Source organism: Symphalangus syndactylus, chromosome 18 (genome assembly GCF_028878055.3).
Source record: "Symphalangus syndactylus isolate Jambi chromosome 18, NHGRI_mSymSyn1-v2.1_pri, whole genome shotgun sequence".
Classification (NCBI taxonomy): Eukaryota; Metazoa; Chordata; class Mammalia; order Primates; family Hylobatidae; genus Symphalangus; species Symphalangus syndactylus.
Genome location: NC_072440.2, coordinates 82,852,623 through 82,879,915, shown reverse-complemented (window position 1 = coordinate 82,879,915; position 27,293 = coordinate 82,852,623). Strand labels below are relative to the sequence as shown.

The 27,293-nt window shown below is 46.4% G+C and overlaps 1 protein-coding gene across 1 annotated transcript in view; it reads right to left on the bottom strand.

Annotated features, from left to right (window-relative positions):
- The window catches only part of ALK (ALK receptor tyrosine kinase), a 744,900-nt gene that overhangs the window by 79,804 nt on the left and 637,803 nt on the right, over window positions 1–27,293 (bottom strand). Inside the window, exons 9-11 of the mRNA XM_055254443.2 lie at window positions 23,269–23,438; window positions 2,209–2,303; window positions 1,906–2,034 (exon numbers count right to left, since the gene is read on the bottom strand). Of these exons, the coding sequence (XP_055110418.2) occupies window positions 1,906–2,034; window positions 2,209–2,303; window positions 23,269–23,438 (394 nt within the window). The remainder of the gene's footprint in view (window positions 1–1,905; window positions 2,035–2,208; window positions 2,304–23,268; window positions 23,439–27,293) is intronic.

The following is a 27,293-nucleotide window of genomic DNA, read 5'->3' as shown; positions in this document are numbered from 1 at the left end:
GGCTCAGCCTGTCCCTGTTGTAACCGTGCACCATGCTGGGCACGTGTCTGCTGGGTGATTATTACTGAGTGGGTGTGGCCTTCGCCTCTGCTTCCATGAGTCTGCCTGAACCCGTAGGTACTACCTTGGTATTGCTCTGAGACTGGGGTTGAGAATAAGGGGTCAGGTTTCTCAGTGGGGAGACTTGTGTTCCAGCTGCTATCTCCTCCAGCCTTTAATTTTATTTAGAGGTGGTGGGGGAGTCATCACCATGTGTCAGCCATTGGTGATTTCATTAGTTTGAGTGGCCATTGGGCAGGCCCTTATCCATTAACCTTTTAGGGACAGTGGGAGTTATGTGGCAATAAACTCAGGAGTTGAGCAGGGTGGATGGCTGTTTCCTAAATGCTGGCTGCAGGGGTCTGGCTGCTGACACCTGAGATCCAAGCTCAGGCATCCAGCCACCCACTAGTCAATAGATGTTTCTGGAGTCTCTGCTATGTAATCAGTGCTGTTGATTAGGCTGGGCAGGAGGCTATGGCTATGTTTACTCAGCACACTAAAAGAGGAAGTCTGGCTTCTTCCCTCAATTTATAAATTTATACATTTCCTGAATTTATCACAGGGAGGTGGTAGTTGACCAAGAGCCAAGGAGTGAGTGGAGGTGAATCACTGGGGCTGGGGGGTAGGGCACTGAATGGAGAAGTTAGAAGGCTGCCTCCATCAGGTGAGATGTTGGCATGAACTGGGAGGCGAGGGGGAAATCGGAGAGAGCTGCAGTTTTGTGGGACGGGCTCCCCTCTGTAGGAATATGCAAAAGTCTTTTGTGGTTCTAGTTAAAGGGGAAGGGAGGGATGATGGGAAAAGTAACTAACTCTTTCTCCTGGGTCTGGCAGCTGGATTAGATCAGGCAGGAATCAGGAAGGGGTGACAGTTAGCCCTGGGGCAGCTTTCATGGGACAGAAAGGAAAGGACTCCTTCAAAGACAAAGCCATGCTAACGTCTAGTTCACATGTTGAGAACTGATGTGGCAAAGGTATGAACCTCATTTTTTGTACTTTGTGCCAAAAAAAGGATTTCACATTATAAGTTGAAATTAGAGATTTATCATTGATCTGTTATTATTTTGATAAAGACTTACCTTTTATAGGAAAAAGAGTGTGGGTAGACTGTGTGTTGTACACTTGTTTCTCTAGGCTATACACAGCAGAAGAAACCTCACAGGCCCAGGCACCAGTGCCTGCCTGCGAAAATCCCTTGGCTGGCTGGCATGGGGCTGGGGCAGCCTTAGTCAGCTTCTGTGGGGCTAGGCTCACAGCCTCTGGTCTAATAGAAGAGTGGCGGAGAAGTCACACCTGTGGTTTATAACCAGAGGCTGAAGAGTTCTGCTGAAGTGGCAAGGGGCCATGAGAAGTCTTGGCTTGGGGTATGCTGAATAGAACAGCTTTGGAGAGGATCTGAGCTCTGGGGGAACTGTGTTGAAAGGAAGCTTTGGTGGCTTTACCCATGATGGGGTAGCCCACCTTGGTGCAACAGATAACCTTGGCCAGGCCCAGCCCTCTTTATAAGGAGGAGAAATCTGACAGTAAGGTTTGCTTTGTTCAGTAAGGCGGCAGTGAATTCAAAGCAGAGTTGGGGGAAAAAATGCCAGCTTGTTTCTCTCCTTTGGGTGGGGCCTAGGTATTCCCTAGGCATAGGGGAAGCTGCTCCTTTGTACAACTTCCAGAGGTTTCCTTTGCTCAGGCAATATGAGAACCAGACAGCTTCCTCTTGGACCCCATAGTCAGAGTGTAGGTGATGCTCCTTCTAAAGACTGACTGTTTCATTCTTTCAGCACAGCTTCCCACCCTAAAGACAGCACCAATCTTTCTTCTGCCTTTTGCAACAAGAAGTTACTGTGCTCACATTTGTGAGCTGAGCCCTTACCTGTAGGGTCAAAGATGGGGGTCTGTCTTGGTGAAGTTTCCCCGGGTTTCAGCTCCTTGTTTGGGTTTCTCTCAAACAGGTTTCTTGATTTGGGTGCTGTATTCTGCAGGATCTTGTCCTCTCCACTAACTGGAATACAGAAGACCCCATGGGCTGAGTTAGGTGAGGGTCGATTTCAGGGTGAGAGATGATTTCACACTGAGGGAGGTGGGAGAGACAGTCAGGCTTAGGCTGAGGAGGGGACAGTGAGGCCATGGGCCATCGGGGTTGGGGGACAGAGTCCTGGGGTCAGAGTGAACTCACTGGTGAGGTAGCAGTCCAGGCTGATGGAGATATTGTCAAAAGCCACGATGGCTCTGGATCCTTGTCCCCACCATGCGACCATCTGCAGCCAGAACCTGTACACATCAAGAGGAATGTGTGTGAGGAGCAAACTGGGGTCCTTGTCTTAGGATTCAGCATCCAGCAGGTGTGTGCTGATCACCTGGCTCAGAATGTGAGTCTGAAAAAGGATTACTAATCCCAGAGCAGTGGCGAGAGAAGAGCAGTCAGCTCCCCCTACTTCTGCAATGCAGAGCACTTACCCTTCCGAACTCTCGCACCATAATGTTAATAGCTGACACACTGGTCCTTAAATCCAGCCTGGAGTTTGGGGCCTGGGACCAGGACTCCCTGATAATCTGAGGAGAAATCTTTTACTTTCTGGGTGTGCAGGATGCTTGGAAATGGGAAGAAATCTGACAGTAACTGCTTTGTTCAGTAAATGGGGAGTGATTTCAAGGCACTGAGTTGGGGAAAAAAATACCAGCTCGGGTCTCCTGTTTGGGTGAACTAAACAGGAGAAATAGGTAGGTCTGACATTCAGCCAGTGGGGCTGAAGTCATGATTAAAATATTAAAATGCTTCTGTACCAGCCAATAAAGAACCATATTTCCATGAGTGCCCGTTGCTTATTGCTTCAGGCAACTGGCTCATTCCCTGGTGCCCCTGCCCCCTGAATTTCCCAATTAACCAGCACCCATAGGGTTTATCCATCGGTTAGCCCAGCAGGGGTCTCAAGCATCCTGGGTTTCATCCAGCATCACTGGAGGTTGCCTGCCAGGTGGTTAAATATTAAGCGACTTGACTATTACCCCTGGAAGTGTTTATAACCAATGCAGAGGGGTCATAAAAGTGTTAACAATAAACCCATTAAGATATTGTTTCTTTCCCCCACCCTTTCATATCCTTGGAGGGCCAGGTTCTCAGACTGTGGCCAGGGAAGGCCTTACAGTGACCTAAACAGGAAAGTACCTTTGGTTTGTTTGTTTCCTGAGAAGTCATTCCCTGGAAGGCTAGGAGAGTCAGCCAGCCCTTTCCTGCTCTAAGTGAAGGTTTCCTGAGAACCTTAAAATCCTTTCCCACCCTCCAGAACGTCAATCCAGAATGACCTGCAGAACAGGGTGCGGTCTCTGGCTTGGGTAGGAAAACACCAAGAGAAGGAAGTCATACCCATCCACTGGTGACTAGGCACACTCCATACAGTACAGCCATATGATGGGATGCCAGTCTACGGTCAAGAACGGACCTGGAGACGTGCTATAAAATGGATGGACCTCAAAGACGTGATGCTAAGTTAAAGAAGCCAGACGGTAGGTGAAAGACCTCCTATTGAATGATTCCGTTGATAGAAAATGTCTAGAAAAGGTAAACCTATGGGGCCAGAAAGCAGATTAGTGGTTGCCTGGGGCTGGGAGTGGGCACAGGATTGACCACAGACTAGCACATAGGCTTTTTTGGGGTGATGAAAATGCTCAGAAACGGGATTGTGGTGCTCTCTCCACAGCTCTATAACTGTTGGAAGTCACTGACTTGTACGCTTAAAGTGGGTGCATTTTATGATATATAAATTACAGTTTGATAAAGCTGTTAGAAAAAAAGAAGAGAGAGGAAGAGAGAGGGAACCCAGGCTACAGGGCATTGGCCACATAGGGCGTCAAGAGCAGAAAACCGGAGCAGGGCGGCACTGGCAACATGGAGAGAACAGGGCCTGCAGGGTACAACAAGGACAAGAAATGGGATGTCAACAGTGGGAGGAAAGACGCAGAGGAAGAGATATGGAGAGAAACGGCATTTGCTCATATGGATTTGCAGTGAGGCAGCAAAGCTTTAGCCAGTGGGTAAACTACAGCAGGGGTTGGAAGCTCCTGTTGTGCCTGTGTGCAGATGATCTCTGATCAACATGTAGAAGATGCTGGCTTGTTAGATGCTGGCTTGGTTATTCCTGGCCAGAGAACAATTACTGTTTCCGTGGAGCAAAGCCTTGAATCCCAAAACTTTTATCTGAATAACTGTGATCGATTATGCTTAACTGAACTACTCCATATATTTGTCTGTGCTTTCAACCATCTTGTGGGATCTGGTCATCCAGAAACAATCCTTTCTGTCTGAAAGTCACAATTACAGGACCCAAATCTGGTTTGATTCTAAAGAAGAAATGCCCAAATCTCTTGTAGCCATGGCCAACACCACTGGGGTTGGCCCTTCAGGCCATATTCCCCATGAAGAAGTCTCCATGCTACCCTCAGTCAGGATAGTGTGTGCTGGTGGTTGGGTGTGGAAGGAGAAGTGCCTGACGGAGAACCTTCAAATCCTGTTCTGGGCGGCTTGGGCATGCCAGACGAGTGTGCAAGAGGGGATGGACAGCACAAGGACCCTCGGCCCCTGCCACCCCGGCACTGGGGTGTATGCCTCTGAGAGGCATCTCTCATTCCAACCTTGATACACACCTATTTTTGTTTCCTGTATAGCTATTACATATAGGTCTATGGGCATTCTAAGAGAAATCAGACATGAACGCCGCATTCAAGTTACTTATTGTCCAGTGTGAAGATGAAGTGTGTGTACCTCGGTGTGGAATAAAGTAGAAGGAGGTCAATGCTTCATGGAGGTGCAGATACAGCACTGTGCGAGCTCAGAGGAAGGGGGAATTACACCAGGGTGGGGAGATCAGGAGGGCTTCACAGAGAAGGCAGTATTTATGTTGGTTTTGAATGCAGGCAAGGGCTTGAGGATGTGTGTGTGGGAGTGCAGTGCAGGGAGGAGAAGATGTCTGGAGCAGAGGAACTGGTGTGAGGCCATGTGGGCAGGGATAGGACCTGTCCTGCTGGGGAGCAAGGAGTGAGGAAGGAGGTAAAGATGGTGTGGACCTCTGAACAGAGATCAGGCAAGGAGGTTCTGCCATTATTTCACGGAAAATGGAGAGCCACTGGAGGTTTCTAACAGGACAGTGGCAAGATCAAAGACCTCTTAGAGGATAATTGTGATGGGATTAGTAAGCAGGATGGGGACCAGGAGAAGAGGCAGAGGCAGGGGAGACAGCGTGAGAGGCATTTCTGCCAGCATCTCACAGCCTTCATCATGTTTCTCTATGAATCTTGGCAAGGTTATAGCCACGATTTCCGTGGGGTCCCCCCGTGGGAAACAGTCCATAGATGAGTTTCTGGCTTGAGCCTCTGTAACCCCGGACAAAGCCCAGGCCTGGGATCTCAACTGGAAAACCAGGGCCCTAATACTGCTGTCTTGTTAAAGCAGGTGCAACCCTTAGGAAAATGCTGCTTCCAGGTAGCAAGAAAACAGGCACTTAGAGTGAAAGAGAGGGTAAATAGAAGGACTCAGGTTCCCTGTGGGAGCATCAGGAAGGCACAGCTGCCTGGCTCGCCTGCACATCAGGGGGTGAGTCCCCCCACAGGGCACATTTCTCCACCAGGTCATCATCTCCTAACCTGTCATTCACAGGACCAGGGGCCAAGCCAGGCCCTGATTTCAATGCTGAGCTATATGAGCGGTGTACCTTCCAGGAGGCCAGAGGGGCTTGAGCGAGTAAATGACATGTGTGTGCCTGGGGAGGGGGGACAGAATCGCGACTGTCCTCTAAATGGGTGCTCCCTGGGAAGCTGCATGTCTCCCCGCCCCTATCTCTGCCTTCCTTCCTTATTACTAAGAAATTAGATCTGCGAAGTCTCTCACAGCCACTGGGCCTCTTAGCATGGATGGGATGATGCCGGCTGAGGCTGGAATGGTTTCTAAATAGAAGAGTTTCTAAAGTGCTCTGTGCGGCGACAGCAGTGGCAGCTGCTGCTTAAAAGAGTTTGATTGACACTGGGAATTGCACATATTTTGAGTCAGGAACACGCACAACCATCAGGAAGATTCAATCAGATGGCAATATGGAACCAGGCAGTGCTGCCTCTGTCCACCCGGGGCCACCCACACATGGGTGCCTCTGTCCACCCATGGGCCAACCCTCCCCCATGGCTCCAGCCCCCAGAGGCTGCAGGGAAGGGACAGTGGGACAAAGGTGGGACAAAGGTGAGCCGCTGAAGGATGGGTGGAGGGTGGGGCAGAAGCAAAGGCCGTCTAGGAATGGGGTCTGTGGGTGGTAGGTGATGGGCAGTCAGGGGGTAGAGCAACACCAATCTGGGAGGCTCTTTTCTGTGGATGTGCTGGCCCAGAGACAGAGTGGGCATCAGGACCACCCAGATTCAGGTTTCCCTACTTTGGAAGGTGCCTGGTTGTGTGTCTTTACCTGATAGGTGAAGAAGAGGTTGCTTCTGGCACCGCTCACTGTCTCCTTGCTGGAGATGGGAAAGGCTTCCTCAAGGCTCTCGCAGTCTGCTGGTTCTGCCCACTCCTTCCTGTGAGTCCCCCAGAAGTACAGCTACCATGTCACTCTCCAGAGTCAGCTATGGCCTCAGGTCTGGAGTTCTGCCACTTACTAGCTGGGCCACTTTGGGATCGAGGGAAAGTTCTGGCATGTACCAGGTGGACCACCATGGGACTGAGGGAAACTTCTGGTATGTGCCAGGTAGACTACCAAGAGACTGAGGGAAAATTCTGTTATATACCAGGTAGACCTGACACTTAGGTGGGACCTGACACACTCTGGGACTGAGGGAGAGTCCTGGCATGTACCAGGTGGACTGCTGTGGGGCTGTGGGAAAGTTCTATCATGTATGAGGTGGCCCACTCTGGGACTGAGGGAAAGTTCTAGTATGTACCAGGTAGGCCACTCTGGGACTGAGGGGAGGTTGTGATATATACAGATGGACTACTCTGGGACTGAGGGAACGTTCTAGTATCTACCAGGTGTTCCATTCTGGGATTGAGTGAAAGTTTTAGTATGTACCATGTAGACCACCCTGGGACTGAGGGGAGGTTGTGGTATATGCCAGGTAGACCACTCTGGGACTGAGGGAAGGTTCTGGTATGTACCAGGTGGACCACTCTGGGACGGGAGGAAAGTTCTAGAATGTACCAGCTGGACCACTCTGGGACCGGGGGTTAGTTCTAGTATGTACCAGGTGGTCCATTCTGGGACTGAGGGAAAGTTCTAGTATGTACCAGGTAGACCACTGTGGGACTGAGGGGAGGTTGTGGTATATACAGATGGACCACTCTGGGATTCAGGGAAAGTTCTAGTATGTACCAGGTAGACCACTCGGGGACTGAGGGAAGGTTCTGGTATGTAACAGGTGGACCACTCTGGGGCTGAGGGAAAGTTCTAGAATGTACCAGGTGGCCCATTCTGGGACCAAGGGAAAGTTCTAGTATGTACCAGGTGGTCCATTCTGGGATTGAGGGAAAGTTCTGGCATGTACCAGGCGGACCCTCTGGGACTGAGGGAGAAAATTCTAGTGTTTACCAAGTAGACCACTCTGGGACTGTGGGGAGGTTATGGTATATGCCAGGTATACTACTCTGGGACTGAGGGAAGGTTCTGGTATGTACCAGGTGGACCATTCTGGGATTGAAGGAAAGCTCTGGCATGTACCAGGTAGACCACTGTGGGACTGAGGAAAAGTTCCAGTATGTACCAGGTGGTCCATTCTGGGATTGAAGGAAAGTTCTGGCATGTAGACTACTCTGGGACTGTGGGAAGGTTCTGACATGTACCAGGTGAGCCACCCTGGGTTTGGCTGAAAGAAAGCAAGGACCCTGACACATCACTGCCAAGCCAAGACTGCGAGGGACAGGCCGTCCTAGTGAACATACAAGTACTCCTCTGCCCCACTTTGAAACCTCAGCTCTCGATGGGGAAAGGAGTCTGGGTTCCCCAGGATAGAAGAGCCTTCCCCTTCCTCTCTGTGGGCAGCCTGGTCAAGGAGAAGGGAAGCGTTAGCCCTTTGGGGTTCCTTCCACTCTCTCACCAATCTGTGTTGCCTAAGAACGTGGCAGGGGAGCCTCCTCTCTTTCCCAGTACTTAGCAGCAGAGATTTTATTCCTGACCCTCCATAGTTCATACCTGCTCAGCTCTTTCTGTTTCTTCAAACAGGACACTTTCGATTGCATGGGTTGTTGTTGCTTTTTCTTTTCTTTTTTCCAGCCGGTGGAGTTTGGAACTTGTTATTAAAACAGACTTGGCTAGAGATCTTGGTTGGAGGCTGGCTTTGCATAAAGAATGCATTCGCCCTGACTCTTCTCATTCAGCTCTACAGAGACGCCTTTTGAAAACAGACTCAGGGGGGATCTGGGAGGTGGCCATCTGGGCAGTGGGCCAAGTCTGGAAGGGCAGCTTCAGAATTGGGCGCCTCGGAGACTCATTGGGCAGATCTCTGCCTGAGAAATGCTGATGCTGCTCACGTACGGCTCAGAAAATGTACCATCTCATTCAGGCAACAGACTGTTAATGGACAGCGAATATAATGCCTTATTTGCCACCCTGCCAGCCTTAGGGATTGACAAACCTAATTAAGTTCACTTAATGATTTTAAGTAGCTGACAGAAAGGTTTGTGTCTGATGTGGATGGAGGGAATGGCAATGCTTTGGAGGGCAGAGCAGGATGGAGTGGCTGGACTGGGTAGAAGGCATTTGCCAGCTGGGCACCATGTCTCAGATTCCTCCCTCGGCCATTTAGTGGGCTCGGAAGGAGGGAGTGTTCTGCATCCCTTTTTGCTGCTGGGGCTTGTCTGGGCCCTGGCTGCTTAGGATAGAGCTGGCAGGTACTGTAGAGGAAAAACACTTTCTCCAATTTCTCACTGTGCAGTTAATTTGCTCTGCAAAAGTCTTCTAAAATGGGCTGTCATGAAGCTTGGGTCGCAGTAGGCATATCTATTAGAATAATATGTGTGAAGAAAAAGCCCTGCCACAACCCTCCTATTATCTGTGTAATGGACTTCAGCTCTAAGATGAAGATGGGAGCTGATGGACAGCTTTGGATTCCTGGGACAATCCTTGGCCATGTCAAACGCAATCATGGCTGGGAATGTGTGTCTTGGCTCTAGGAGTCTTTAACTTCTGCACAGTAAACTGGAGATGAGCTGGACATTCAAGGCCACACTCAGGAGTTGGGAAAATACCCCTCCTGGCTCCATCCCACTCTCAGAAGTAATTTACCACCTCTTGCCTTGGTTTCCCCTCTAGGCATAATGACACCAGGAGCACGAGTAAAAGTCAACACAGAGCTTCCAGGGCTTTCAAAGGCCATAGAGATCTTTCACAATGAGTCTGCCTTGGTGAGGAAGCCCTTCTAGAAATAAGAGAGAAAATGAATTTTCAGCCAGGCTGAGCAAGCATGAAGAATCACTCAGACCCTTCTACATTCTCAGTTCGAGGCTTCCAGGCATTCTGTGCTCACTTTTGGGAGCTCAGCCTAAAGGCTCCTGGCTCCCTCCTGTGCTCTGGTGTGTCACCAATTGGAAAGGCCTGCTGCAAGATGTTCCACCACAGCAGATGGAGGCCCATCTCTGGCAAGTTGCTGTTTTGCTTTCGTTCTCAAAATCTGTGTGGTGTATGTTGAATCCTGCTGGGCCCTGGGCTTTGATGGGGAAAGACATTGCTTCCTGGAGCCATGGCCCAGCAAGGGAGGTGCCTGTGCACAAAAATACTTGACCTACAGTCAAATGCCAAGTGCCCTGGGGAAGGAGTCAAGTGCCTCTTGGGCCCCTGCCATTCTTTTGACTTGCGTGGTCACGCATGGAGACAGTAACGGATGTGGGATGAGAGCTCAGGCCTCTTGCTTCCTTGGCCACTTTTCCCATCGTCTCTTGCAGAACCATCCAACTTCTTGAATCTCATTTAGTCTCATATGTACTCCGTACCATCAGAAAAGTAGAGCAAGCTCCTTGGGATGACTGGGGGCATGAGGGCTGTCTGGAGGTAGAAAGGCCCGCCATCCATTCTTCTTGGAGGGACAGGGATGTCTGCTCCCTGTTTCTCGGAACACACAAACATTTCCTCTGTCCTCTGTTGCTGTGTTGGCTTGCGGCTTGGGGAGCTGACATGGTACCAGAGACGGCAGCACTGCCAATGGTGAGAAGACCCAGAAAAAGGGTGGTTTCTACCTCTCTTCTCGCCTGACCAAAAACATCTTTATGAGAGTAAATTAGCAGTCTTTTCTGCTTGGTGAGGACTAGTTTCAAAAAGCAGGGTGGAGTGAAGACTGGCTTATATAGTTGGTGGGGCCCTGGGCAAGTTGCCAAAACTTTTAAGGTGCCATCTTGGTTTTTAAAAGAATCTATGTAAGATGTGTTTTTCTTTTCCCCCAACAGTGGAACCCTTCGTTTAGCATGAGATGCTAATTTTTTGCTCCTGTTTTATATTACATGTTTACTAGTAACATGTGCTTCCTCAGGCAGTGTCACAAATGACATATCTCCCCCTCTTTCTTTGAGCAGAGATTACTTGAGCATGTACTGTAAATCAGACACTTGTGCCTATAGCTAGGAGTGTAGAGATGTGTAAGGTGTTGACCTTGCTCCCAAGGATTTCCGTCAGTGATGTGATTCACATTATTTACTGACCAGGGAACTGCTGAAGTCTCTTTTAGTTGTGCCCCCTATAGAGCTAGAAGCTACTCAAGCTGGAAAAATATTGCATCTGGACAATGAGAGAGAAGTCAAGAAAGACTTAAAATAATGAAAAGTCTTGGAGAATGGTAGAACCATGGGTGAAACTCTCACTAGGCAGTGGGGTGTGCCGGTGGGAGCAATGTGGAAGGTGTGGGTGGGACACCAGTCAGGCAGCTGGAAACCCATGTGTGGAACCCAGGTGGACATAAAGATATTTGAGTCATCTGCATAGAGGTAAGAGTGGAAGTTATGAGCATTGATGAGGTTCCTGGTGTGGGGGTGGGGGCAACATATATAGAACTGGATTCTTTGCTTCAAATATTGGAAGCTCAATTATCTCCTAAATTGCAGGCTTTGTGTTTAGGGAAAGAAGGGGCTGAAAACACAGGGCTACATTTTCCGAGACATTAAGTATTATGAAAAACATATGCATCTGTTGACTTGTAAGCCAAGCTGTGGATGTTACCAAGAAAATCTTGAGCAGATTCGAACATCCTGTTATTTTAAAGAGGTTCACTTAGTGCCATTTTGAGCAACTGCCTCCTAAACCAAGCTCATGGGCCGGATCTGTCTCACTGCTTTGCACTCCTGATTGTGGAAACTTAGCAATCAAAAGCAACAACTTGTCCCAAACGTCACAGTAAATCAGTGTTAGAAATAAGATTTAAAGCTCAGAATTTCTAATCTACTCCTTGCTCCAATGATCTGGGATATTTTCTGAGAAAGAAACAGGGCCAGATCCTTCCAGAATTATGAATGTTTGATTTGTATATATCAATGCCTGGTTGCACATTGCATGCTGAGCCACTGGCCGCATCTCTTCTCCTCTTCTTGAAGGGCTGAGGCTGCTCACATACAGCTCATAAAATGCACAGTCTCGTTCAGGAAACAGGCTGTCGATGGACAGTGAATATATTGCCTTATTTGCCACCCTGCCAGCCTTAGGGGTTGACAAACCTAATTAAGCTCACTTAATAATTTTAAGTAGCCCATGTCTACTTAAGTTCGCCCAAGGCTGTCCTGAGCCAGTGGTGCCATTTGGAAGACAGCAGAGGAAGAAGGTTCTTCTCCTCCAGCTTCTTTCTTCACGCTTTCTGAGCTTCACACTGAGGCTCCAATCACTTCCCATTGGGCCCCTCACGAGACCTTCCAATATCCCCCATGCTCTGTGCTTCCCACCCTCCAGCCTATCTCCGTGCTCAGAGGCTCTTTTATTTTTTCTTCTTTTTTGAGACACAGTCTAGCTGTGCCACCCAGGCTGGAGTGCAGTGGTGTGATCTTGGCTTACTGCAACCTCCACTTTTCAGGTTCAATTCTTGTGCCTCAGCTTCCCAAGTAGCTGGATTACAGGTGCGCCACCTTGCCCAGCTAATTTTTTATATTTTTAGTAGAGATGGGGTTTCACTATGTTGGCCAGGCTGGTCTTGAGCTTCTGGCATCAAATGATCTGCCCACTTTGGCCTCCCAAAGTGCTGGGATTACAGTTATGAGCCACCACGCCTGGCCTTCAGTGGCTGTTTATGACCTGTATTCCTAAATCCAAAACACCTGGCCTAATATTCACACTCACTCTCTCCCAAAAAGATTTCTCAGGATTTTCGGACACAACCAGGTTGGCTGTTCTTGAACCCACAGAAAACATTTCTGCATCTCCAAGCCTCTGCTTTCCCTGAAGGCCTTCTCTGGAACGCCTTGTCCCTTTTCCATTTCTCTAAGACCTAAATTTTCCTCAAGCACCAGTTTATAAAAAGCTCATTTTCTCCGTGATGGTTCATCTGACTGCTCTTGTATCTGGAGGTCACTGCACCTGCTGAACCCTGGTCATGATCTGTTGGAACCTGCAGGGTGCCTGTGTGCTACTGTTTGCCTGTGGAGGTCCTGTGATCTGGCAAGAGCTGATCAAACATCCTTTTCCATCTTCTGTGCTTGATGGAGGCTTAATACATGTTTGCCGACAATGTGTTAGCCAATGACACTTCTCCAGTCACTTCTTGATTCCCTGTCTTGCCCAGATCCAGATACCTGGATCTGCCATTATATACCAGTGACTTCCAAATGTGGTTACACATGAAAGTCAACTGGGGAACTTTAAAAAATACAGATTCCTGGTCCCAATATGTCATCTATGAATCAGAATCTTTGTGTATGAGATCTGGGGCTCTGAAAGAAAAAAATAAGTTTTCCAGGTGATCATAATGTTCATCCAAGTTTGGAAACCATCGTCCTGCACTGTCCTGCTAGTTTTAAGGCTTTTCAAAAGTACTTTCTCCTGTTTATTTATTTTTTGTTTTTAGAAATGAAAAATTCAGGGAGGGAAATTCTGAGGTGGTTTCTGCCAGAAAGTAAGATTTTGCTGCATCATAAAAATTTGGGAATGAAACATTCATACCTTAGAATAGACCCTGGAATTGATTTCAGCCTCGAATTATTATGCTTTGTGGAGAAGAAGCATGATCAATGCTCAGCGTAGCTAAATGAGGAAGAGACATTCTCAAGTGACACTCTGATAGATGGCCAGATATGAGAGCTATATTCCTTGGCTTATTTTGTGACACACCATCTCAATTTTTTTTTTTTTTTTCAAATCTAACTCGCTTCTCTTATTTGGGCATGCAGCTAGACTACATTCCCCAGCACCCTTTGCAGTAGGTGTGGCCATGTGACTTTTTTTACATTATAAAATGTTTTATTAATGAAAACAAGCTTTGAGAAACATGGTGCATTGCAAAAGCTAAGAAACTCATCCACAGAACCTTGAACACTTCTTGTGTGCACCATGTATTCTAGACTTTTTCCAAGTCACATTTAATGTTATCAGTTTTGAGCTACTAAATTCAGAGGAGTCTTATTTCTCACTGCTTGAATTTTTAGGAAATACGACGAAAGCACATTGTAAAACACTAATATTTACAATAGTCAAAAATGAGCTCATAATAAAATACATTTAGGCCATGTTTCAAAGAATACTTAACAGGTCAACATCATTCTGCATTACTGTTGGCCTTGTGTCTTACGCACAACAGATGCCTAACATCTAATGACCAAGACCTTCAACTGAATTATGTAACCATTTTCTTTGATTCTTACGTGTGCCAATTTTAGACAGAAACCTTAAATGATGATACAGAAGCCACAGTATGATATTACAGGTAGTGTGGTAATTCTAACCCTGAAAAAAAAATCCCAATGACTGAAAATTTTTGTTTTCTAGGTACGAAGCATAAAAACCAGCCCAGATAAGGCAAAAAGTCAGTAAGGAAATCCAAAGAGAGCAGATGGGAAAGGAGGCAATGTGAGGGGAGCAGAAGTGATGATTCACAAAAATCTTCCTGTTCAAGGCTTCCTAAGCTCTTTGCCCACTGACTGGCTGAATGGAAAGGATTCCAAGGCCAGAGGAAAGGCCCACCCTTTTCTCTGGCTTTGGAATCCTTTCCATTCAGGGAAGGAAAAGGGTAGAAGGGGCCTGGATCCCTGAATGATGAGGTGGAAGGCCACCCACCAACCAGCATGCTTATTTTTTATTTCATACGAGCAGGCAATAACATTTCTTTTGTGTACAGCCCCTGGCGTGGAGATGTAATGTTACTTCAGCTAGTGTCACCCCCTCTCACATACATGTGGCACATACCTAGGTACTCAGGTGTGTTCAGTGCACTTGGCATTGTTGGGTTGATGACTAACACACTCATGGGGGTGGGAGGGATGGGTGAACTTGGTCCTTGACTGGCTGCAGGAATCTGCAGTATTCTTCCTTCACAGCTATAGCCTTCCCCCCGCAGCACACTCCTGCACTACTCCAGGACTAGGGACAGGTCTGAGTAAGGCAGGGGGCATAAAGGAGCTTGGCCCAGGGCTCGGGATGCAGATGCAGCTTTCTTGTGCTGATGTGCTATTTGTATAGGCTTTAGGCTCATTGACCCGGTTTCTGTCATGTTCTGGAGGCCTGGGGCCTCGTCTTGTCCCGGTTTTTCACCTGGGTCCTGACCACACACTCATATCCCTCTCTGGATGACTGATCTGGCACTCTAGTCTGTGCCTGGTGTGCTCCTACAGGTCAGAGTCCTTTCTTTGGCTCTTAACTGCATGGCTGGGCCCTGCAGGTACAGGCTGACCTCCTCATGGCTGACAGGGTCTTCAGGTGGCTGAGGCCTAGGCGCCATCGCACCATTCTTTCATATCAGCTGCTGATGTGTGATAACACCTGCTGCCTGTTGTCACTGAGATTCATGGAAAAAATTTTTTGACCGTGACAGCACGGTGTTTAGAAAATGGTGAGAGTCTGAGCTAGAAAATTATGCCATGAACCGGGTGCGGTGGCCCATGCCTGTAATCCCAGCACTTTGGGAGGCTGAGGCGGGCAGATCACTTGAGCTCAGGAGTTCAAGACAAGCCTGGCCAACTTGGTGAAATCCCATCTCTACTAAAAAATACAAAAATTAGCCAAGTGTGATGGTGGATGCCTGTAAGCCTGGCTACTCGGGAGGCCGAGACAGGAGAATCGCTTGAACCCGGGAGGTGGAGGTTGCAATGAGCTGAGATGGTGCCACTGCACTCCAGCCTGGGTGACAGAGGGAGACTCCCTCTCAAAAAATAAATAAATAAATAAATAAAAATAAATCAAAGAAAATTGTGTTTTGAATCCTGACTCTTCTGCTTCTTAGTTGTGTGCCTCTGGACAGATTATTAAACTACTCTGAGTCATAGTTTCTCATTGATAAACTGAGGACATTAAAATCTGACTTACAATGATGAAGACAAACGGGCACAGATGCTTGGTTCAGTGAGAACGCCATCCCCCTTCTCTTGTCCTCGATCATTATGGCCCCAAGAGGCACAGGCCATGGGCTCCAGGTGGGACCCCAGCCCCGTCAAAGTCCCCTCAGCCTTGCAGGCTGCTGATGAAGCCAGGGACTCTGTTCCCACCTCCCTTTTCATCAAGGTAAGGAGAATAAAGCATAGTGTGCACTTGAAGTGTTTTGAACCCCCTGGGGAAAGACTTGATGGGTTTAGTCAATGTAGTTTACCCTGCATGGCTTATAATTGCCTCTGAGACCACCATTTTCTCCCAGTTCAAAGAACTGACTCAGCCTAATGCCAATAAGCATGTCAATGTCCCTAGCCCCTGCAGCTCCAGGAAGGGACACTTGTGCGGCCACAGCAGGTCATGAGTGGAGAGCACCGTTTGTTTTCTTCATTCACCATGTGAACGAATTGGTTTTGCCTGAGTGTATATATATATATGGCATCAGGACAATTCAACTCCCCTCGTGAGAGGCAGTTGAGACATTCCTCTCCCTTCTGCCCCATTTCCAACTTTGGAGCCTGCAGGTCTACTCTGGGGTAAGTTCCTGGCATGTGTCTGCTGAGAGTGGATGAACAAATGCACGTCTACCTGGGGTGGTAGTCATTACTCTCTGCTTCTGTTCGTGTGGGAATGCCCAGCAGAGGGAGGACTTACCACTGGCAACCAGACAGGTGCCTGTTGGGAAGCAAGGAGCTCCAACAGCTGGGGCTTTACTGGGCTCCTTCTGCTCCAGCTCCCAGGACTCGTGTTCTGTGATGCCGTGGTCTTGTCTTCCCGCCAGCCTCCCTAATTAGATGGAGATTGAGAGCTGGGGCTGTATTGCTTGTCTGGGTGTGCCCATCGCCTGGCACCCAACACTGCAGTAAATGTTGGTTGACATAATGCCTCAGGGGATTTTGGAGGTTTGTACATTTCATGCTTGGAAACCTTCACAGGATGCTGTCTGGTGAAGCGAAACGAGGGGAGGAAGGACCTCCACAGAGGGGCCTCTATGTTTGACGGCAAGTTCTTAAACCCCTCTGGGCCTCTGTCTTTTCAGCTGAAAATAGGGAATGACATCTACCCTAGCTGCTCAGATGTGGGCCTGAGTGAGAACCTCGTGTTGTGAAGGAGCCAAGCACCCTGGAAGGGGGCACAGGGCTGCCGTGGATGGGGAGACGTGGGCAGAGTGAGGAGGCACAGGAGCTGCTGGGACTGTCAGCCAGCTTGTTCAGCAGAGGGTCAGTAGGCAAGTGATGTCTGCTCCTCCTCATAGGCATCCCTTTTTCCTGAGGTGGAGTTAGAGGCAGAGCAGTTACAGATGAAAATGCTCCTAGGAGGGGCAGACAGGCAGGAGGGCAAGAGCAGACGTGGGGGGCACCCCTGGGCCATGTGCTCCTAAAGATGAAGCAGGGCTCTATTTAGCGCAGTGTACCAACCTTGTGGCTGGTGTCTCCTGTTGATCCTTACAGCAGTGAACTTTATTCTCAATGAAAGGGTGATTTGTTAAATGTACAGTATAACTGAAGGTTATTTTTATGCCTTGGTTAGACTTGGTACATGAATAGATTTGTAAATTAAAAATGCCTATCAGAGACTGTGCTCTAGTGTTGGGGAGGAAACACATGGTGTGGGGATAGTCAAAGGCATGCCGGAGTGGGAGGCACCTGGAGAGGGGACACAATGGCCTGGAAGGATAAGGGGAGACTCCCTGAGAGGAGAGGCAGGCAGGGAGGGGCCGTGCGGGGAATGGTCTGCAGTAGGAGGTGGTGGTGGGAATTGCTATGATGAATTTCAGGAGCTGGTTGAAGCAAAGGGAAAGCAGTAAGCTAACGTGAAATGAATAAGAGATGTGGCCTAAAAATAACTGAGAACCTAAATATTTTGTTAATAACAATGGCTATCGACCAGGTGCGATGGCTCCTGCCTGTTATCCCAGCAGTTTGGGAGGCCCAGGCAAGAGGATCACTTGAGGCCAGGAGTTTAAGATCAGCCTAGGCAACATAGCAAGACCCTGTCTCTACAATTTTGTTTTTTTTAAATTAGCTGGACATGGTGGTGCACGCCTGTAGTTCTAGCTACCAGGGAGGCTGTGGCAGGAGGATTGCTTGAGCTCAGGAGTTTGACGCTGCAGTGAGCTGTGATCATGCCACTCCACTCCAGCCTGGGTGACAGAGTGAGGCCTTGTCTCTAAAAATTAAATTAAAAAACTAAAAAAACAACAACAATGGTTACTGTTTTTCAAGTTTCTGTTACATGCCAAGCCCCGTGCATCATTTCCTCAGGCAGTATATAGGAGGCAGACCAACCTAAGGGTTAAGGGAAAATTATTTAACCTCCATAGCCCTCAGATTTCTCATATTAAAAAGGGGATTAATTATAATATCTACCCCAAGGGGTTGTTTTAAGGATGAAATTAGATAATGCATGTTAAGTACTTGTTACATGACTGGCAGGCAGTAAGCACTCAATAAATGCTAGCTCTAATCATCATTTATAACTCTTGAATGGCTTTATCAGGATGCTGTGATTCAATTTACAGAAATGTGAATTAAACAGAACTTTTTTAGGGGTGTGTCTAGACCTGCAAACTGAGGCTTACTGGAAATCTCTGGATTTCCACTTACTGAAATCTACTACTTCTCTACACTGATAAGAACAAGTAATAAAAAATACTCTTCTAATGCCTTTCTCATCACAGACAGATGCCACACAAAGGGAGAGTGTTGTTATTGACAGCATCCCATATAAAATGAGAATTCTGTCAGTGATGAAAATTGAATAGGAAAAACATCTTGGTTCTATGGAGATTCTGGTCTAAATGCATGAAGACATAACTCTCAGTTTAACCCATCTCATTTGAAAGATGCATTGGTGAAACACACCACTTGTCGTTTAGGACAAAGGATGCAAAGGGAACAGGAAATCTAAATATCTCCAGAAGGAACAATTTTTCTTGTTAGACTATGTATATAGTGTATGGCTAAAAGACTTTATAATGATAGTGCTGAGGAATGGAGCCTGCACAGGTGTGATAAGTTGTGTACTTTGTATTTGACTGTACTGTACAATCGCAGTGATTTGTGGGACATGATTTGAACCATGGTGTTTCCAAATCCATCTCATAATGATTTGAACTTAGCATGGCTTCTGCTCTGTAAGTGTGTCAAAGCTTAGGATGGCGTGGGAACATTGTGTTTAATTTAGTAAGATATATATAGAGAGGAAAAACTAGGGGAATATCTCTGCAAGAGATTGACAGTTAGAATCAGGAGAGAGAACTTGCCTTTATTCTATTTTGAGAAAAGGTAGAATTAATTCCAGCAGAAAGAGCAGCAATTGAATGAGGGAGGTGGGGCTGATAAAGTGGGGAGAGGATGAGGAAAAGTAGCTATGTGAGGTGGATGTAAAGTAATGAGATAACTTTTAAGCACACATCAAGCCGATATTTGAATTGGTGTTGTCCTTCAAAATTACCCTGAGAGCATTTATCTGTATTCGGAGGACGTTGCCACTGCTCAAAACATCTTAGGCATTGCTCTTAGAGATTTTTCTTGTTACTCGTTATACTGTGGTTGTACAGTTAACATAATTCTGTAATGATGACAGACTATTACATTCCTTCTATCGCTTTACATGTTTGTAAGTGGACAGAAGAAATATCATTCCATGGATCAATGCTTCCCTGTCACCAGGCTTTATGTACCTATGACATATTCACCGAGCCTTCCCGAGGGCTACTGTGTGGTGGGGGCAATCTGACTAGAGCTCTTTTCTCTCAAGTGCACAACTCTAGTTCTTTCTATCACAAGGACCAAGGCACCCAATTAGGATCAAAGTCTTTCTTATGAAGTGATTCCAACAGGAATGTGACCAGAGACAAAGAAAGCACAGGTACCAGGCAAGTCCCTAAAGATAATTCCTTGTCACAGAGTAACAAACGCTGTTTTGGTTCATCTGATGGGACACAGGTGTTGCTGTGATATACAGAACACTTTGCAGTAGTATTTATTATAAAGCAATCATATCTGTTTTGTCGGACACAGATTGAAGAGAGGAGGAATGTTAGATAGATTCCATCAAGTGAAATTCTCAGTTTATTCAACTGGAATTTGAAAGTATATGCAATTTCCCTCAATACATCATTCTGTCAATGCATATTTATTGGGCATACTACGTGTTAAGTATGGTACTAAAGATTCAGGAAGCAGTGACTTATAAGACACACACAATCCCTGCCTTGTTAGTTTGTATATTCAGATATAAAAAAGATAGTAAAGAGTGATAAATTATTATAGGGATGTTTCAAGAGCCATGAGAATATATTGTGGGTACATATAGAGTATAGGTGTCTGGGGATAATTTTTTTTAAGTGAAGGAAGAGTAGTATTTAGAGAGATGGAAGGTAAAGGCAGAACATTAAGATCTTCCTTTAACTTTAACACGCCTTTAACATGGCAACTGCAAAAGCCTAGAAGTAAGAATGTATCATGGTACAACAGAGTGGAAGGAAGGGGAGACTGAGAGAGAAAGAGTGCTTTAAGAAGCAGCTGGTGAAATTAGCGCTGCACAGATCACACATGGGCTTAACAAAGGTCTTATTAGGGAGTTTGAAAGGTATCCCGAAAGCCACAGGAAGCCACAGAAGGATTTCCAAAATAGGAAAATGGTCAGTTTTATATTTCATGTAACAGCCAGGGACAATACCAGTGACTACAGCCCAGAGTCTCTTAGGTGCTAACCTCTAAGCCCTAATAAAGTTGCTTTAAAAATTTTGTAATGTATGAAGGTTGAGGATCCTGGGAGCAGAGGTGATTTGGGACAGCATAGGGAATAAAATTATTGCCGCTTCCAAGTGTCAGGGTTGGGGAGCTGTCCACAAGGCAGGTGCTGAATAGCTGAAGCCAGGAGCTGCCTAAGGAAGCTTCATGGGATGCGGGGCGGGTGGCGCCAGGTGTTACTGCCTACCTCAGAGGTGGGAGGAAGAGAGTTGGTTTTTCTTTGTCTTTTATCCATTCTATTTTTCTATTTTCCTTGCTTATGTCTTCCTCTACCTTCTCCTTTCTCCCATTTTCATCTTCTAGCAATCTGGGCAGCTATAGCTGACTCTCCCTGAAGGAAGAGGGAAGAGTATGCTTCTTGCTCCTCCATCAGTGACTTCTTCTTATAAAGAGTCAACAGAGCATTGTGAAAACAAATTCATAAGAAGCCCACCTTTATCTAAGGGTTGGTTGACTGGTTATATTGCTAAATTGGCCATCCCAGACCCTTCTGAGGCATTAGGTGGGGAGATATTGTCATTATTATATTATAGTTATTAGTAGTTGAGCATTTAGTGTGGATCAGGCCGTTAACCAAGCACTTTACTTCTTCAACACTAAGAGGAGACTGTGTTGTCTGTTTTATAGAACATGGCTTGACTTGGAAGATCAGTGGTTGTGATTTGTGCTATGTGTTTAATAAATTATTACTGAGGCCAAATAACTGAAAGATGCAGAAAATAAAATCTATTAATACTTACTCTGTGTAGACTCTTTCAATAGTCATTTCATTTAGTCTCATAACAATCTTGTGAAATTATACTGTTATTATCCTCATTTTACTGATGAGGACACGGAGGCTCAGCGAGCTTAAGTAATTGGCTGAGGTCACACAACTAGTAAGTGACCATGTCAGTTTTCAAACTTGGCACTATTTGATTCCAAAGCCTCTGCCCTTTCATCCAGAGTGCTTCTTTAGTTTTTTGGGGGCCAGTCACATCTACAGTCTAGTTTGATTTTAGCGAATGAAAACTGCTGCACCTCATTTTCCTTCAGTACCTTTTGCCTCTGGGTCTTGATGCTTCCCATATCATCTGTACCTCTGGGAGGGCAGCTTCCAACCTCAGAGCATGTCAGTGGTATGCAGGCTCCCAGCGAATGGAAGCACTCTTGTTTTCTGTAACTGTACACTTATTAGGTCACAAGGCATCATCAAACCAAGCTGTCTTTTGTCTGAATCCCCACTGGACAGTTTGGTCTCAGTATCAACATTGGAAATGTCAGTCTGGTAAACAGCCTTTAACAGGGAAGAAGGAGGCTGAGAATAAAGTCTCTTTCAAATGAAACTCTAGAGGATGAGAGTGAACAGAGTCAACATCTTACTTGCTTTAAATCCCCTGGAGTAGTTATGAAAGAGAGAAGACTTGCTGGATTGAGGAGAAAAAAAACTCTTTGATTCATCTGAATTAATTTCACCTCTCCCAGGAGGGAGGAATCTTTCACCACCCTCCTGTTCTCCACCAACTGCATGCAGCTCCACAATCCCCAAAGACAAAAGACTAAACCATAGTGGGCAGAGCTCACACTTCCTCCTTTCTCCACTTAAACCCATTTGTCCTGGGGTCACTGATCCTTGGAATGTCCTTCGGCTTTGATCTTTAACCCACACACTTCTGAAGGAGTGGGTAGCTAGTGCTCAGAGTGAGGACAACGCCTTTATCCTTTGACAGCACTGATGTAGTTATGAGCTCTTGGATATAGCAGACTGTGGGGTTTGGGCAAAAAATGTGAAACCAGCTTTACACTTACAAAGCTGCAGGCCAACTAGCATCACCCTCCACCTTGCATTGAGCCCTCTGCCCTCATTTTTTGAAGGAGGATCCACGAGGATGGTAATTTGAATGTGTTTTAGGAGTCTCAGGCAGAGGCTGCTCTGGGTTGTAAGGGTTGACTTTTAGCCCATAAAAGATCGCTCTCCTCCATCCAGATCCATTTATCTGTCCCCTTTATAGAAATGGCCCCTCACCCCTCTTTTGTCTGGAACAGGTCAGCACCCACCATGAGGGTTCAGGATGATATGGCAGGGTCATATGAGTGCTGCCATGCAGGGCCATCTTTATTCAAGTACGGCTTGCTCCAGGCTGACTGCAGGTGGCAGAATAGTGCCATCCTGGGAGACACGTAGCAGCGAACACTCCATGGTTCCTGCTCCATTGCAGAGCCACGTGGAGTTAATGATTTTCTAGTTCAAACCTCTCAGCTTAAAGGTGAGGAAACTGAGGCCCAAAGAAGTCAAGGATGTTGCTCAAAGTCACAGAGGCCATTAGTGATAGAGCCCAAATAGGAACCAAGACCCCAAGTAGAAGCATTCCTCTGTTTACTGAAGAATTTGCCATCCTCCTTATCAATCTGCCTCAGGACCTGACTCAACAGAGAGCACTGGACTCGGAGTCGGGCCTGGGCACCAGTCCCAATTCTGATTCCAAATTGCTGGCACTTCACCATTTTGATTCTGTTTCTCCCCTTATAACAGGACAGGAGTGGTAAATGATGATAAGGCCTGTCCTACCTACCTTGAAGGTTTTCTTGTTAATAAGGATAAAATAAAAGTTAAATGGGAAAGTAAGGCAAAGTCCATCATATAAGAGAACATGCTATATACATGTAAAACCAAGCTGTTATTTGGGAGTAATGTGAGTTGTTCAATTTTATCTTTCCTACAGACATGGGGGTAGCCAACCAGGCCATACCAGTGGTCCTGAGACAAGTGTTCAGTAGCCTCTTCATCCCTTGGAGAAGCTTGTAAACTGCAGAAAGTGTGTAACCTGCAGAGAGAGTGTGTGTGTGTGTGAACATGTGCGCACATATCAGTGCGTGGGCACATCTGCATGTGCATCTTGGGTAAAAGGCACGGGGAAAGGGAAGGCATGATTTCCTTTGCATTTTAGCTGATAGAGGAGAAGGGTATTGGGGGAGATGCATAGAGCCTACCTCTCAGACACATCGAGGAGAGGTAACACCGTCCACTGCCACAGGTTCAAGCCTTCATATGCGGCGACATGCCAGACCATCCTGCCTTGCTCCTTCCCGGTTTTGTTCTCCACTAGCACCAAGGACACGTTTCCCCTCAAGACTCCACGAATGAGCCAGGACATTCGGAGCTGTGAGGACGAGAAGAGTCAGAGGACAAGGTATGATTGCTGAAAGGTCCCCTTTCTGGAATTCTCCACTGAAGCTTCAAGGACCTTGTCAGAGACTCAGCTGAGTTCAGCCTGGTGAGAAGAGCTGGATGCCCACCACCTGTCTCACCAAGAGGCTTTCAATGAAGTTCAAGTATCCTATTTCCTAGGATAACTGAATGAATCTGTTAATTTTTTTTCTTAGGCAGGGACAACTGATGGGCAGTTTTGGAACTTTGTTCAGGTTGATGTTATCATCCTACCTTTCACAAGATTCTACCCGTGAGGTGATATTAAGATCAATGGGGTAGTAAATGAACTTCCTAAAGAGTAGCCAAGGATTCTTGCCTGTGGCCCCAATTTATTTTGTGACCTTGGACAAATGATTTTGTGACTCAGTTTCTTTTAGTGATTTAGGTATCATAGATTTTTATCTCTTCCCCAAAGACTCTAATAATCTCATTTGAATGGTGTCATGTCACATGTCAGCTAACTAAAGACCCAATGACTTGATACCTGTGGCCATTGGCAGGCAAAGGCCAGACAAAAATCTACATACCAAGATCTTTTAATATGGGCGTCTTTCAAAGAGGATGCCCACTTTGCCAAAAGGAAGTTACAATTGTCTGTTTTTCATTGTGTCTTTATTAAAAGTTTCTGCGCGGTGGCTCACACCTGTAATCCCAGCACTTTGGGAGGCCGAGGCGGGCGGATCACGAGGTCAAGAGATTGAGACCACGGTGAAACCCCGTCTCTACTAAAAATTAGCCGGGTGCAGTGGCGGGCGCCTATAGTTCCAGCTACTCGGGAGGCTGAGGCAGGAGAATGGCGGGAACCCGGGAGGTGGAGCTTGCAGTGAGCTGAGATCGCGCCACTGCACTCCAGCCTGGGTGACAGAGAGGCTCAGTCTCAAAAAAAAGAAAAAAAAAAAGAAAAAAAAAGTTTCTGTGGCATTGTTCCTAAACATTTGAAAGGGAATTGTAACTAATAGCCTTTCTAAGAAGGTTTAAGTACAGTCATATTCAGAGGTAGGATATACTATAAACAAGGTTTCTGGTCTTTGTGTTTTCTTTTTTTTTTTTTTTTTTTTTTTTTTTTTTGAGACGGAGTCTCGCTCTGTCGCCCAGGCTGGAGTGCAGTGGCGCGATCTCGGCTCACTGCAATCTCCGCCTCCCGGGTTCACGCCATTCTCCTGCCTCAGCCTCTCCGAGTAGCTGAGACTACAGGCGCCCGCCACCACGCCCGGCTAATTTTTTGTATTTTTAGTAGAGACGGGGTTTCACCGTGGTCTCGATCTCCTGACCTCGTGATCCGCCCGCCTCGGCCTCCCAAAGTGCTGGGTGGTCTTTGTGTTTAAAATGTCTTTGTGTTTAAAAACCTAGGACAACTACATCATATCATTGCCCAAAATAATCCTGTGAGATAAAATGGTGGCTATTGTAGAAAGAAAGGTAAAATATGTCTTATGGCAAACTGGCAGTTTCATCAGAGTAAAGGTACCCCCTTTTCACTGATTCTCTCTGAATACCTGCTTCTTTGTAAATTACCACTCCTTTGTCTTCCAGTCCTTGATATATTGTTGCCTCACAATTTGATTGAAGAGGTTAAGAACCATGACTCACCGCAGCCCCAAACTTCCCACTTTCTTGCATACAAACCCTTCACTAATAAGGTCACACCAGGGCACTACGGCCCCCAGGTACTGATCTACTTCTGAGACCCTGGACCTCGTAAGCCTGGTCTATAACCACAGACTCTTCACTTATACCTTTCCCAATTCTCCATATCCTGGGTAGCAAATATGCATCTCCACTGAGACCTCCTAGGATAAATGAATGAATCTGTTAATTTTTTTTCTGGCCTCACTTAGCTTTCTTGTACAAGCTGGATGCCATGATTGGAAATTTCAGCTCCACCCCTGCTAACTGTAAACCCTTTCTGCTCTCACCCCATGCCATGCAATGCCTAGCTTGGGATCATGCTTGACACATGCTTTCTCCTTTTGCTCCTTGGCTGCAGAATATTGCTAATTTGAACTTCCATGAATTCAGACTGTTGAGTCTCAATGCCCTGGATGTGAGGTGGTACTTGTTCATTCTCTCTTGATTTCCACAGTTGACTTCTGGACACACATAGTACAATGGGTGTTTCAAACTCTCCGTCTCATACTGACACTCTCACCCCCTGGTGCCCACCTCCTAATCCACTGATTTGATTTCTACTTTACTGAGAAAGATCTGCTATGTCAGGTACAATCTCCTTCAGCCTCCTTCTCACTTTTTTGTGGGCCAAGTGTTTATTTCTCCCCTTTCTTTTCCTTTTCTCTCTTAGAGGAAGCTGCATCCTTCACTATCTTCCACGTTAGCCCTGCTCATTTTCTCTCCTCCAGTCCTTGCTTTTAGTTACTGCCCTCCTTTCCCTCCTTTCCCCAGCATCTCAGAGTCAATCTTTTGGCTCCTTTGTCTACAAATAAGATCAAGATTCACCCATTCTGGAGAAATATCCATTATTTGATCCTCGGGGCTCCTCTGGCTTGTAACCATTTCTTTGCCCCATTCAGATGCTTCAATCTTGAACAGCTGGGATGTAACTGCTGCCTCTAGTTCCTTGTTGCTCATTCTCTCTTTAAATTCTTTCAACCTGGTTGCTAGATAATTTCCTCATTACTCTAGCAAAATAGAGTGCCCATGTCCTTTATAACTCTTTGAACTCTTCAGAGTCTCCAAAAGTGCCTCTCCCTCTCCACTCTTTCTCTCTTCCGAATTCTCTTGTATATTTCTATCACATTCTCCTGTTGATCATGCTCATCTGTGACTTGGGCTCAACAGCGGTCAATGGTTTCTCATGCCCTATCAAAAATTATGGCATTTACATTCCTCTATTATCTGAGGAAATCAACTTTTTCATCATTCAACAAATATTTGTTAAGCACTTATGCTGGGTCACATGAATTCTCCATTTCAGAATGGTCAAAGACCTCTAGAATCAGAGAGTTCTGAATTCAAAACGTGTTTTTGCCACATTGGCCTAGTTATTTAATCATTTTGAAGCTCAGTTTCCTATTCTCTAAGATGAGAATAGTTTTATCTCTTATAGGGTTATAGGGACTGTTAACTGAAATAATAATTGATGTAACAAAATATTAAAAAGGCATTTTGGCTGAAGCACGGAGGAAGTGGGTGCCGCATTTCAAAGGGAAGTGTAAGAGCACAAGGTTGCAGAACTTTCAAGAGAGGTGGATAAAAATGAATGACATAATTCTTAACCCCTCACTCATACTTTGCATATTACAAAATGCTAGAGGTTGACTATTAGGAGAGAGTTTTTGGAAGGCATTTTTGGCATACCACGAGTTCCACTTCACTCTCCTGCTAAGAAGAAGGTGGGAAGGGGGTTCCATCTTTATCTCAAGTCAAGAGAGAATGGTTTTATGATACCACATCAAGGACTTGATACTTATCCCCTGCAGTTTTGGAAACACAGTGGATTAGTGTCTGTCTCCTACCTGGAAGGTCTAAAGTTTGAACCTAGGGGCTGGCTAGCTGCTCTGATGGCAGAACAAGGCAAGGTGGCAGCACTGGGTGGCCTGCACTCCCAGAGTTTCCTGGGGCAGAAATGCATGAGTGTTGCTTATGGGTGGGAGGAGAACCATGTGTAGGGGAGCCCATGCAGGGTCACTGTAGATCTTGCCTAAGAGGAAGGTAAATAGACAATAGTAGGAAGAAGCTGCCGATATCTTGAGATGCCTAAGAGTGGAGGAAGGTGGAAGTGACCACCTATAATAGAAATGCACATACCTGGCCGGGCACGGTGGCTCACGCCTGTAATCCCACCACT